The sequence below is a fragment of the Vipera ursinii genome (assembly GCF_947247035.1).
Source record: "Vipera ursinii genome assembly, chromosome: 1".
In the NCBI taxonomy this organism is placed as follows: Eukaryota; Metazoa; Chordata; class Lepidosauria; order Squamata; family Viperidae; genus Vipera; species Vipera ursinii.
The window spans coordinates 305,124,974-305,136,436 of record NC_139512.1 but is presented as its reverse complement, the minus strand read 5'-3'; the positions used below and the strand labels follow the sequence as shown (position 1 = coordinate 305,136,436).

Below are 11,463 nucleotides of genomic sequence, written 5' to 3'. Positions count from 1 at the left end.
CCCACTGCTTTAGTGGGATGTGTGTGAATCCAACCCAAGTGTAAGGAGTTATATTAAATTCCCATAAAGTACCTTCTACCAATCAATAGGACAATGAGAGAATGTACATACAGTATGGCAAAACTAATGGGAGCACATTAACTTTATCAGGGTTCAGTACATTACAGTGATGATGAACAGGTTATTTAAAGAGTGCTAATATAGCCCTCAAGCTCCAGATATCTAAATCTGAAAGAAAGGGAAAGTATCAATCATTTCATGTACAATACCAAATAACTTAGAACTGAATTAATTTTACCCATGTCCTGAGTTAAAGAATTTTAAGGGAGAAGGATACAAAAGTTTCCATATCACTTCTTGAAGAGGGCATAGATAACTGATGAATAGACTTTACATCTCAAGAAATTTTAACAGTGAGTCAAATAGAACAATCTTCCAAGGTGGTAGTACAGTTTAAGAGCATTAAATAAAAACCACATATACATTGATACTTAAAGGTGTCTCCTCTACCACAATCAATATGCAGTATGTATGGGTTTTTATGGGATTGTTATGTGGTGTCTCAGTTATTTGATTCATACTACATATAGTTTTTTGAACTACACTCACCCCACAATGCTAGCACTTGCAATATTGGAATGTTTACATGCTGTAGCTCAGTTGTTGACCTGCTGCTTCACTAAGGGTTCCATGATAGATTTTTAAAATAAAATAAAATAAAATTGAACACTGCTGTGCCAGATGCAAATATGATTATTTTTTTATTCAGAGCTTTCCCGAGATGTGACAATTATTTCAAGGGTTCCTTCCAGGGTAAAAAGGGTTAAGAACAGCATGATTGAGGGGGTTACATTGTTGTATTGTTAACCACACAGAGTTATGTGCTTCAGATGGGTGGCTTTATACATTTTCTAAATAAATCAGACACTATTTCTGATTTTAATTGGATGCAATAGATGATTTTCCATTGTAGCTATTAATCAGGAGTAAAGAAGCTCCCTCCTCATTTTTGTTTTTGTGCGTTATCAAATCATCCATTGTGTTTTCAAGAACTGTAAACACATTAACTAAATATTTGACAATTTACAAGAAGAATCTAAAAACAAAATCTGATTGTATAGATTCTTCCTAAATGAAAAAGAGAACAATCCAAAGGTTTTAAATGTAAAGGATTTTACATTTGTGGATATAATGAAGCAGAAGAAATAGCTTATTAACAGAAGGAATATCCCAAATTAATGCAAATTTATAATGCCACCTTTAATGTATTAAGGCTTACCAAACCTGTAAACTATCTTTAATTAATAGGTAAAAATACTTTTTCATATTGATTTTATCTTCCTGGCAGTTTAATAGCGTGTTTTACTTTACAGACAGAGCTACGCAGCCACTTTTCTAAACGATATAGTACTGTATTAGCCACAGTGATTATATATCCAAAGAATGCAGTCATTCACGAGTATCTATCACACATAGCTCTGATAGGAACTATGTCTACTACGACATACCTAGGCATTCTACTTTGACAATCTTGTAATTCAACTTACAAACCAGTTCAACTAGAAAAAGTTAAAGCCAGCTTAGTGACAACCAACGTTTCGTAAGCAAAGATTATTCACTAGAATGGGGAAGGCATCGGTGAAGAGGCTTTAATTTTCAGCTTGGGACTGTACTGCTTCATTACTGTCCTACATTTCTCGTGCTCACTTACGTCAGGGAGTCTATGGGAACCTGTATACGGTTTGCAAGGTCTGATTCTTGGTAACCGTAAAAGGAGTTCATTCCCCAAACCTCATGCAGCTTCCCCGATGCTACTGTTGTAGCAAGTTCTTTACGTCAGGGGTCAGATCTTTTAGAACCCGCGTTGCAGGGCATTTTGCGGGTCGTCCGAGCGCTCATTCCGCTGACTTCTTCTCCCAAGCTTTCAACCGCCGGCATCCCTGTGCCAGTCAACAAGTGAAACAGAAAGAGAAATTGTGCTGGCGGCATATTCCTGCAAGTTGGAACACTTCGACAACCACCCGTAGCCGAAAGGTGCCTGGAACGGGCTTGCCGAGAAGTCTAGCAGTTTAAAGCGGAGACTGCGGAATTCCAAAGCCTGAACAAATTCGGCCCAGAAGCTGCAGCACTCTGTCTCTTTAAGCGTCTCGCCGAAGAAGGAGGCGGTAACGTTTGCCACAGGAAGTGCCCCCTCCCGGAGCCGAGGAAGGAAATAGGCCCCAAGATGGCGGCAGTTGTAGCGGCTGAGCGGCTCCTGTCGGAAGGGGAAGGAGGCGCCATGGATTCGGCGCGGCTCTCCCCACCTCCTCTGCCGCAGCCCCGGGGGGAAGCGCCGTCCCTGGAGCAGCTCCCGCAGAGCAACACGCTGGTGGGGCTGCCCATTGTGGCCATCGAGAGCATCCTCGGCTTCCTTTCCTACGACGAGACCAGCCAGCTCCGTTTGGTGAGGGGGGGGGGGGCTGAGTGGCGGTGGGGCTCGAAGGAGGGCCGGCGAAGAGGAGACGCTCGGTCTTGGCTGGGTAGAGATTTGGGGAGGACGTAGACCAGCGCCTTTCTGTCGCCCACCTTCCCGACCCCGATTGCGGATCGCAAGTATTTCCTCTTAAGGGCAAAACCGAAGCGAGGTGTAAAAGCTTGCTTTTCCCTAAACTCTCAAAAGATTAGCTTCTTGGCTGGTTTTGTTTTAATTGGAAATGCCCTGGGATCAAATACAAGAGGGGAGAAATGCCGAAGTTGGAGTCGGGAGTGGATGACCTTTAGGGCTTCTTTATTGAAGCCTTGCTTGGAATGAAAAGGTCTAGTGCCAGGGGTCTTCAAACTTGGCCCTTTTATGACTTGTGGACTTCAACTCCCAGAATTCCTCAGCCAGCAAAGCTGGCTGAGGAATTCTGGGAGTTGAAGTCCACAAGTCATAAAAGGGCCAAGTTTGAAGACCCCCTGGTCTAGTGTGCTTTTTAGGAGAAGGGACCCCCGATTTGAGGATCACATGATGCAACCCCTTTATGACGGAAAGGTACCCCTCAGATTCTCCCATCTTATTTTGGGCTCCTGTCGCACTGGCATCCATCCTCTTCTCCACCCACTTCTTTTGACTTGCTTTAAAAATGCTACTTTCTCAGGTCTTCACCATGTAGCAGTTTCAAAACTGCTTCTCTCTGCCCGGATTAGATTTCCTCATTCAGAATTTATTTTCTCTAGCTGTGTACAGGAAATGTATGGGTAATATACTATATATTTGGGACTCGTATGACTTTTAAAGTAATAAGCATATGCTTTACAACCATTAGGAACATGATAAAGATCCATATTCTGAAGAACTCACATTCTCCAGATGCAGAAGATGTATGGGATTAATGAAAAGGGAGAGAAATGTGTAGAAAAGTAGAAATGTCTTTGTTGTATATTTTAAGTGTTTTGATACAAGAACAAGAATTAAGATAAAATATGCTTGAATATAATTTAAGTGGGAACATAATCTAATAGTCATATATAAATTTCATCTTAAATTACTGTGCTTGTATGTCTTATTACAGGGCATATTATATATGGCTTTATCATTAGTTATATCTATTATTTTTTATATTTTTTATTTTTATAAATAGGGCAACAAAAAGTGAAAAAATAGCACTGCTGAAAATGATTGTAGTTTGCTCTTCCTGTAAATGTTTTCTGAAAAAATGGAATCTGATGACTAGTTTAGGATGGTCATAAAACTTTCAATACATGGGGCTGCAGCCTCTATCATCCCATAGAATGTGGCCGGGATTGGTGGAGGTTATTGTCTAAAACTTGCAGGCCTCTATATGGGAAAGATTCTAGAGACAATTTCCTTATTGTATGCACCAACACAAGCAGAAAGTACAGAACATTTTTTCTTTATATTACTGTAACGAATATGGATTTGTTCTTACAACCAAAGGACCAACTGTCTAATCCTGTGTGCAATTTATGTTAAAAGTCAAATATGCAAACAGATCAGTGCTGACTTATCTGAGAGTAGGAAATGCATGCAAGATACTTCTGTGTGGAGAATCACATAGTTCAGTTTTAAAAATAAATTATTCTTGCTTTTGCTGCCAAGGCTATTCAGTATTTTGTGACAGTTTATTATTAACCACAGAATTTTGTCTGTTTTGTTAGAACATGTGTGGCATGTGCTCAGAAGAATAAGGAATTAACCAGTGTTAGAGCTGAGAAAATTTATCCAGTTATAAATTCTATTTCCACCTTGCAGGTTTCATTGTCTCTTACCTCTGCATCAAGCAGACTGCAGCTCTTTAAAAATAGACACATGTTTAGATATCTTAGGAACCACACAAAATGTCTCCTGGTTAGAACAATGGCTTATAAAAGAAAATGTGCAGCACTGCTTTTGTGCTGCATCTGTCTGATCAGTATTGAAGTCGAGACTTATTGCAGCCCAGTCTTATGCATTTTTCTTTCAGAAGCAAGTTTAGCTGCATTTATTGAGGTTTCTTTTCCGGTAATTTACTTTGGGATTGCAGACTTGATATTATTAGAATCGATGTAGCTTGATCCTTGCTTTGAAAAAACTAACAAAATATTGTGTTCCATTGATCATTATGATATTTAAAATTAGGCTGTGTACACTGTGAAAGCATTACAGTATAAGAAAGTTACATTGGGTCTCTGTAAAATAAAAAGTCAATTCTTTTGATTTGCCAAAGTATTTATGTGTTGCAGACATCAAACAGATGTAGCTAAGCAACCAAACACACTCAACCTATTTTCATTGTACCTAGCAATTTGCATGAAAATTCTGGGTTAGGTATTTTTCCAACATCAGTATCTGGAAGAGAAAGTAATCATACACAGTAATAATTTAGCATGATAAATGTTTAATGCAGTACAAGACGTATAATATGTGAAATACATTTTCAGAGTAGACCATAATTTGATTTATGATAATAGTGGCTAGAAGTATAATTTACACTAAGCCTTACTGTGGTTTGCTTGGTTTTGACTAAGATAATGTCTGAACTGAGTCTTTGGTTACAATGTAGCCAAAGCATGATTAAAATCATAGTTTAGTAGTATACCTGAACCTGACTAATACTTTGGCTAGAAAAGGGGTGTCAAACTGCTGGCCCATGGGCCGGTTGCATCATGCGGAGGCCGCGCCCACACCAGCTCCGGCAATGCAAAAAAAGTTTGATACGTCGCAACACGTCACGTGACGAGTTTGACACCCGTGGGCTAGAAGATACTGAGATAAATTATTTTGGTATCCTATCTTCTATCATACTTTAAAACAGATCTATTGAATAAAGTGTTTAAAATTTTATATCTCTCCTTAAGAAAACAAATGTTCTTGAGATCCTCTTTAAGAATTTACTTTTCCCTTTCTAACATTTGCTTGAGTAGTTATTTTTCTAAATTTAACAATTCATGCACTTCTTAAATGAAAGTGAAACATTAAGTTTATATTATCATTAAAAGTACATATTGTAGCTGAATGGTGTTTGAAGAACACTTGATAGCCATGGACGTGCAAGTAGTGATGCAAATAAAAAAAGAAATTTAGGTAACAACAACAACAACAACAACAATAATAATAATAATAATAATCATCCTTTATTGTCAAAGTACAACATGTGTACATTGAGATTAGCTGAGCCTCCCCCCCCGTGCTCTCTCCCCCCAACACACAGTGACAACAAACCCTCCATCCTACCACACCATGTGAACCAACTACACCACACACCGGCCTCCCAAGTCAATTCTGCATAAGATTATGTCCCATTTAAAAGCCTAACAGCCCACGGATAAAAGCTATTTTTCAGCCTGTTGGTACAGCTGGCTATATTCCTATATCTCCTACCGGATGGTAGGAGAGTAAAGAGATACCGTCCAGGGTGTGAGTCATCCCTGAGAATCTTCCTCACTCTTCCAAGGCAACGAGCCCTGGCGATGTCATCCAGTGGTGTCAGGGAACAGCCCACAATGTCTTGTGCTGTGCTCACTACCCTCTGTAATACTTTCCTATCCGCGGCTGTCAGACCAGCATACCAAACCACAATACCATACGAGAGGACGCTCTCTATAGTACACCGGTGTGAGTCATCCCTGAGAATCTTCCTCACTCTTCCAAGGCAAAGAGCCCTGGCGATGTCATCCATTGGTGTCAGGGAACAGCCCACAATGTCTATTAACTATGTAGTTATTTATCCAATTTTATAAATATTTTGCAGCCTAATTATATGCCTCTATAGCAGACCTGTCAAACTTTTGATGTCACGTGATGTTGCACAACTTAAGGGAGCTTTCTTCCCATTGCCGGCAATGGGGTGGGCGTGGTTTGCTGGTGACACATCCGGACCGTGGGCTGGCAGTTTGACACCCCTGCTCTATAGTGTATAAATCATACTTTATTGCTTGCATACTCTGTAAAGCACCAGTCATAGGTTTTTTTCAGCAAATCATGAATTGAGCAAATAATGCCTTGAATGAAGGGAGTGTATTTTGAACATGCTTTGTTAATTGCGGTCTTTTGTTTTACTCTTAACAGTTTTGCTGGGCTCCAGTGACACACATAACAGATAATAAGTTATAACAACCTTTCATTTCTAAATATTTTTTTAAAATCCCTGATATATGTTTCCAAAAGTAAGCTGGCATAAAGCAGTTCTTGGTAATTATATGATTTTTTGTTAAAATGGCTTTGATTATTGTAAATATAGATCCAGTCTTAGTGAAGGTCCAGCTGTAAGTTTTCTGACTGTAGGAATAGAAGAAGACGATAATTTCTTCAGTTTTTCTGAAGAAAGACAGAATATAAGCACATAAGATGAACAAAGTGTCTGACAATTTACAGAAATGTAAGTAAAGCACAAAAGAGAGCAATTCCAGATACCATATTCTTTATTAGCCTTAATAGTTTCAGTGAGAACATGGAAGCAAACAAAATTACTATCTACCACATGAATTTGATTTTGGGCAGAATGTTTCTGAATAGTTACGAAAAAGCAGCAAATTACTTAGTGGTACTCACAGTAACTATTGAGTCTTGTCCCTCACTAGAATAATCACACACTACGATTAAGAGTGAATTTAATCTAACCAAATGTCTAGGAAAGATTGGGTATCTTAAATTGGTGTCCATGTATTTCTTTCAATTCTCCAAGTAACGTGGTCTGCTCAATATTGAAAGAAGGGGTTCTTAGTGCTCTCTGACCTTTGTTCTCCTGCCAACATTTCATTACCCAAACTAGGTAGCATCATCAGCGCTAGAATGATATTGAAAGAAAAAAAGTGTTCCATTTCTGGGGAAGCAATTGGGGACTAAGACAACTTCACTTTTAACGTAAGCAATGATCATGGTAGAAAGTGAAAGCAGTGGAGGAAGTAGGTTCCCAGATTCTTCTCTGAATGAAGGAGAGGACTTGGAATCACCGAGGGTGTCCTTACAGATAGTAGGATCATAAACAGTGATCTCAAACAGGTTTTAGAGCTCTGGGAGTTGGGAGGGACAGGAATGCCCAAGCCATGGTTTGGAGCCTTTTAGAAGGTCACTGAGTTTGCTCACTTCCCTTCTTAATCACTTTTTTTGGAAACAGCTTATAAATTGCATTTTGGACATTAAGAATGTCTATAAGGACAGGTTTTATTATACTGGGTGATTTTCCTCCAACCTGCAGTGAAAGGAGATTTATGTAAGTTTAAATTAAAAAAAACACCTTAAAACCTCTTTTTATTACTTGGAAGTAAGTTACAAAAGGGTGATTTTGCAAAGTTTTTAAATGGACAGAAAGGCCAGATTGACTGAAAACAAGACTTTGAAAAAGTTATAAGAATATTTCCTGTAATTTATTTAAAATTTTATTAAATATATATGACAATTGAGTGTAAGTGTATGACATCTCTTCTTGAGAAAATATTCTGGATGAGAGGAGGAGACCTTGAAGGCTGGTTACTAGAAGCAGCCAGAAATAATTAAAGAATATAACTAAAGGAAAATTCCCATTAATAGAGAATGGAGAAATATATTTTAGTTCTGGAGGAATTTAAGGATATTTGGCAACATTGTACCCAGAACTTGTCTTTAGACCAGACATGTCAAACCTGAGACGTCATGTGACGTAGTGTGACGTATCGGAGCTTTTTCCCCATTGCTGGCAACGGGGTTTCCTTGTGATGCGGCCAGCAGTTTGAGACCCCTGCTTTAGACTGTCTGACACAATAAAAATGGGCTTAAAACAAGAAATAAAAGAGAATGTAACAAAATGATGCTGTTTCAGAAATTAATTTAAAATTGATAGGTTACAAAAATGATATTGGCAAAGATGTTAAGCAGAGCCTACAAATGAAACTGGCTGACATTTTAATAGTTAAAAGAGTTACATACATAAAATTTACAGAATACAAAATAAACTGAGTTGGAAGGGACTTTGAAGGTCTTCTAGTCCATCTTTCTGCTCAATCAGGAAACCCTATAGCATTTCAGACAAATGGCTGTCCAATCTCTTCTTAAAAACCTCCACTTCAAGAGCAAAGCCAGTGGTTAGTTGTTCTCACTGACAGAAAATTTCTCCTTAATTCTAGATTGTTTCTCTCCTTGATAAGTTTCCATCGGTTACTTCTTGTCTTGCCCTCAGGTGCTTTAGAGCAGGGCTTTTCAACCTTTTCACCAATTGTACCACTTTTAGGATATGGCAGTATTCGACTATCACCTAGCAAGGTGTCAGAAACCTGATGACCAAAAAAAAAAAACCCTGTTCAAAGTTGCAATTGCACTGAAATGACTTATGACCATTTTCCACACTTATGACCATTGCAGCATGCCTAGGGTCATGTGATTTATATTTGGATGCTTGGCAACTGATTCATATTTATGATGGTCACAGTGTCCCAGGGTCATGTGATCCCCTTTTGCAACCTTTTGACAAGCAAAGTCAGTGGCAGGGCTGTTGGGAGCCAAGTGCTAAGGCGGGACTTCCCTCCCTCCCTCTTTCTTATTCCCATCTTCTTCTGAAGGAAGAATTTGAAACACACACACATACCATATTTCCCCTATTCCATATATTCATCAAACAAAGAAAAGCCTCCAGAGACAGAAAAGACAAGCCATTGAGGGAACTAGCTTAAAAAGGTGCATTCCCCTTTAAGAATTAGCTACTGGCTAGAAAGGAAAGTTAAGGAGCACAGCCGGCTTTTAAGGAAGGAAAAAAAATGTAGTAAGTATTGGCTGCCGGTTAAGGCAGCCTCCCCAAATGACTCCATTCATAAGTAAAGGAATGCTACAGGCAAAATCCATTTAAGAGAAAAATACTTCAAAATCCCTTGCAGCAAAACTTACAGCTAACAATAGCAGAGCAATAGAAGCTAACATGAGACATCAGCCACCAGCCAAATAGAAATTGCCAAACACTCCTTAAGAACACAAAACCCACATTGCACAAATCCCAGAACTTCAAAGTCACAAAAGGACATAAGTATCCTTCCACTCTCCATCTCCCTCCCTCCCTCACCTCAAGCCAATGCTGCCTTTCTTCATTGCTGCCTTTCTTTATTCCTCGTGGAGGGTGAGCCCTCCCCCACTGCGTTTCTTGCCTCTTTGTTGCTGCCAGCACGCATGGTTGTCACAGAAGTTGTAGATCGGCTCATGGCTGGCCTGCTTGATCTCCTCTCCTCTCCCCCCACCTTCCTTCTTCTTCTTCTTTCCCTTTGGTGCAGCTAGAGTTGACTCTGCCTCCTCCCAAAGCTGCTTCTTTTTTTTCTCTCTCCCTCTGCCGCCCAAACTTCTTCCTTTTATAGACTCTCCTGTCTCTGCCCCTCCTCCTTTCTCTTCCGGGGATGAGCTGGAAGTGAGCCTGGGGCCTTTGCCTCGCCCCAGCCACTCTGCAGCTCTGGAGGACTCTCTCACAGTAAGTCCTTGCCTGCGATAGCTCGTTCCCTCCCCCACTACACTTGGCTGGGCAGGGCTGCGTACCACCTACCACGTGCTAATGTACCACAGGTGGTATGCATACCACCGGTTGAAAAGCCCTGCTTTAGAGAATAGGTTGACTCCCTCTTCTCTGTGACAGCCCATCAAATATTGGAAGGCTGCTGTCATGTCACCCCTAGTGCTACCCTTCGTTAGACTAGACCCGTGGTGGTGAACCTATGGCACACGTGCCCTCGCCCCAGTCCTAGGCCTCCAGCTGGGTTTTATAAACCCTTTTCGCTTTAGGCCTCTGCAAAAAAAGAAAAAAAAGGTTCAATCAATTTCAACTTCTCGCGGGGAAAAAAGATGTCGCAAATTGATTGATTCAACTTTTTAGTCCCACCAAGTCTGCCGTTACCACCGCAGCCACACCCACCCAATTGTCCATGCCCACCCGGCACCCAACAATACATAAGTGGGTTTTGGGTTGCAGTTTGGGCACTCAGTTTCTAAAAGGTTTGCCATCACTGGGCTAGCCCTTCCAAAAAAATGGCAACTAAATGGTCTCTCTTATTCCAAATAATATATATATAATAATAGAGGGAGATCTATTTGATTATTTAAAAGTGTTGACATGGAAAGCTAGTTGGCAAAGAAAGCAAGCCAGAATAAGACTGAAGAAAATTCGGGATTTCATTTATCAGAGGGGATTTCATATTACTAATTAGAGGGCCAAAGGGAGAAGTTGAGATAAGGGAAATTTTGGTCATTAAATTTAAAACATTTGGAAATTAGTTGAAAATAAGGATGCTATTTGTTTAATACTTAAAAATTAGACCCAAAAGAAAAAAATTATAAATATATTTGATTTATTGATTAACTCAGATAATATATACAATAGGCTTTGATTTATTAAAGAGGATACTGTATTATTAATTAGATGATGTAAGATGGGGGGAAATAGATAACCTTTAGGAAATAGAACAAGATTATACCCAAATAGATAAGATGTGTATTTTGAATATTAGATTCTGTTATGAATTGAAATAAAGGAAACTTTGCTTACCTAAAACCTGGAAATTATAAATATCAAATGTTAAAGGGACGCGGTGGCTCAGTGGGTTAGGACGCTGAACTTGTCGATCGGAAGGTCGGCAGTTTGGCAGGTCGAATCCCAAGTGCCGCGTAGCAGAGTGAGCGCCTGTTACTCGTCCCAGCTTCTGCCAACCTAGCAATTCGAAAGCACATAAAAATGCAAGTAGACAAATAGGGACCACTATGGTGGGAAGGTAACAGCGTTCCGTGTGCCTTTGGCATCTAGTCATGCCGGCCACATGACCACGGAGACGTCCTCGGACAAGCGCTGGCTCTTCGGCTTTGAAACGGAGATGAGCACCGCCCCCTAGAGTCGGAACGACTAGCACGCATGTGTGTGCGGGGGAACCTTTACCTTTTACCTTTACCTAAATTTGAATATTGATGGGAAACTAAAAATTGGGAAAAACCAATTACAGGACATTGATTGAATGTAAAAATTGAATGTAAAAATAATTAAGATACGTATAAGCTAAAAATTT

General features: G+C 39.8%; 1 protein-coding gene across 1 annotated transcript in view; it reads left to right on the top strand.

Moving 5' to 3' along the window:
* The first annotated feature begins 2,204 nt into the window (after positions 1-2,204).
* The window catches only part of FBXO28 (F-box protein 28), a 37,867-nt gene continuing 28,608 nt past the window's right edge, over positions 2,205-11,463 (top strand). Inside the window, exon 1 of the mRNA XM_083379479.1 lies at positions 2,205-2,443. Coding sequence (XP_083235605.1) covers positions 2,225-2,443 — 219 coding nt within the window. The 5' untranslated portion in view covers positions 2,205-2,224. The remainder of the gene's footprint in view (positions 2,444-11,463) is intronic.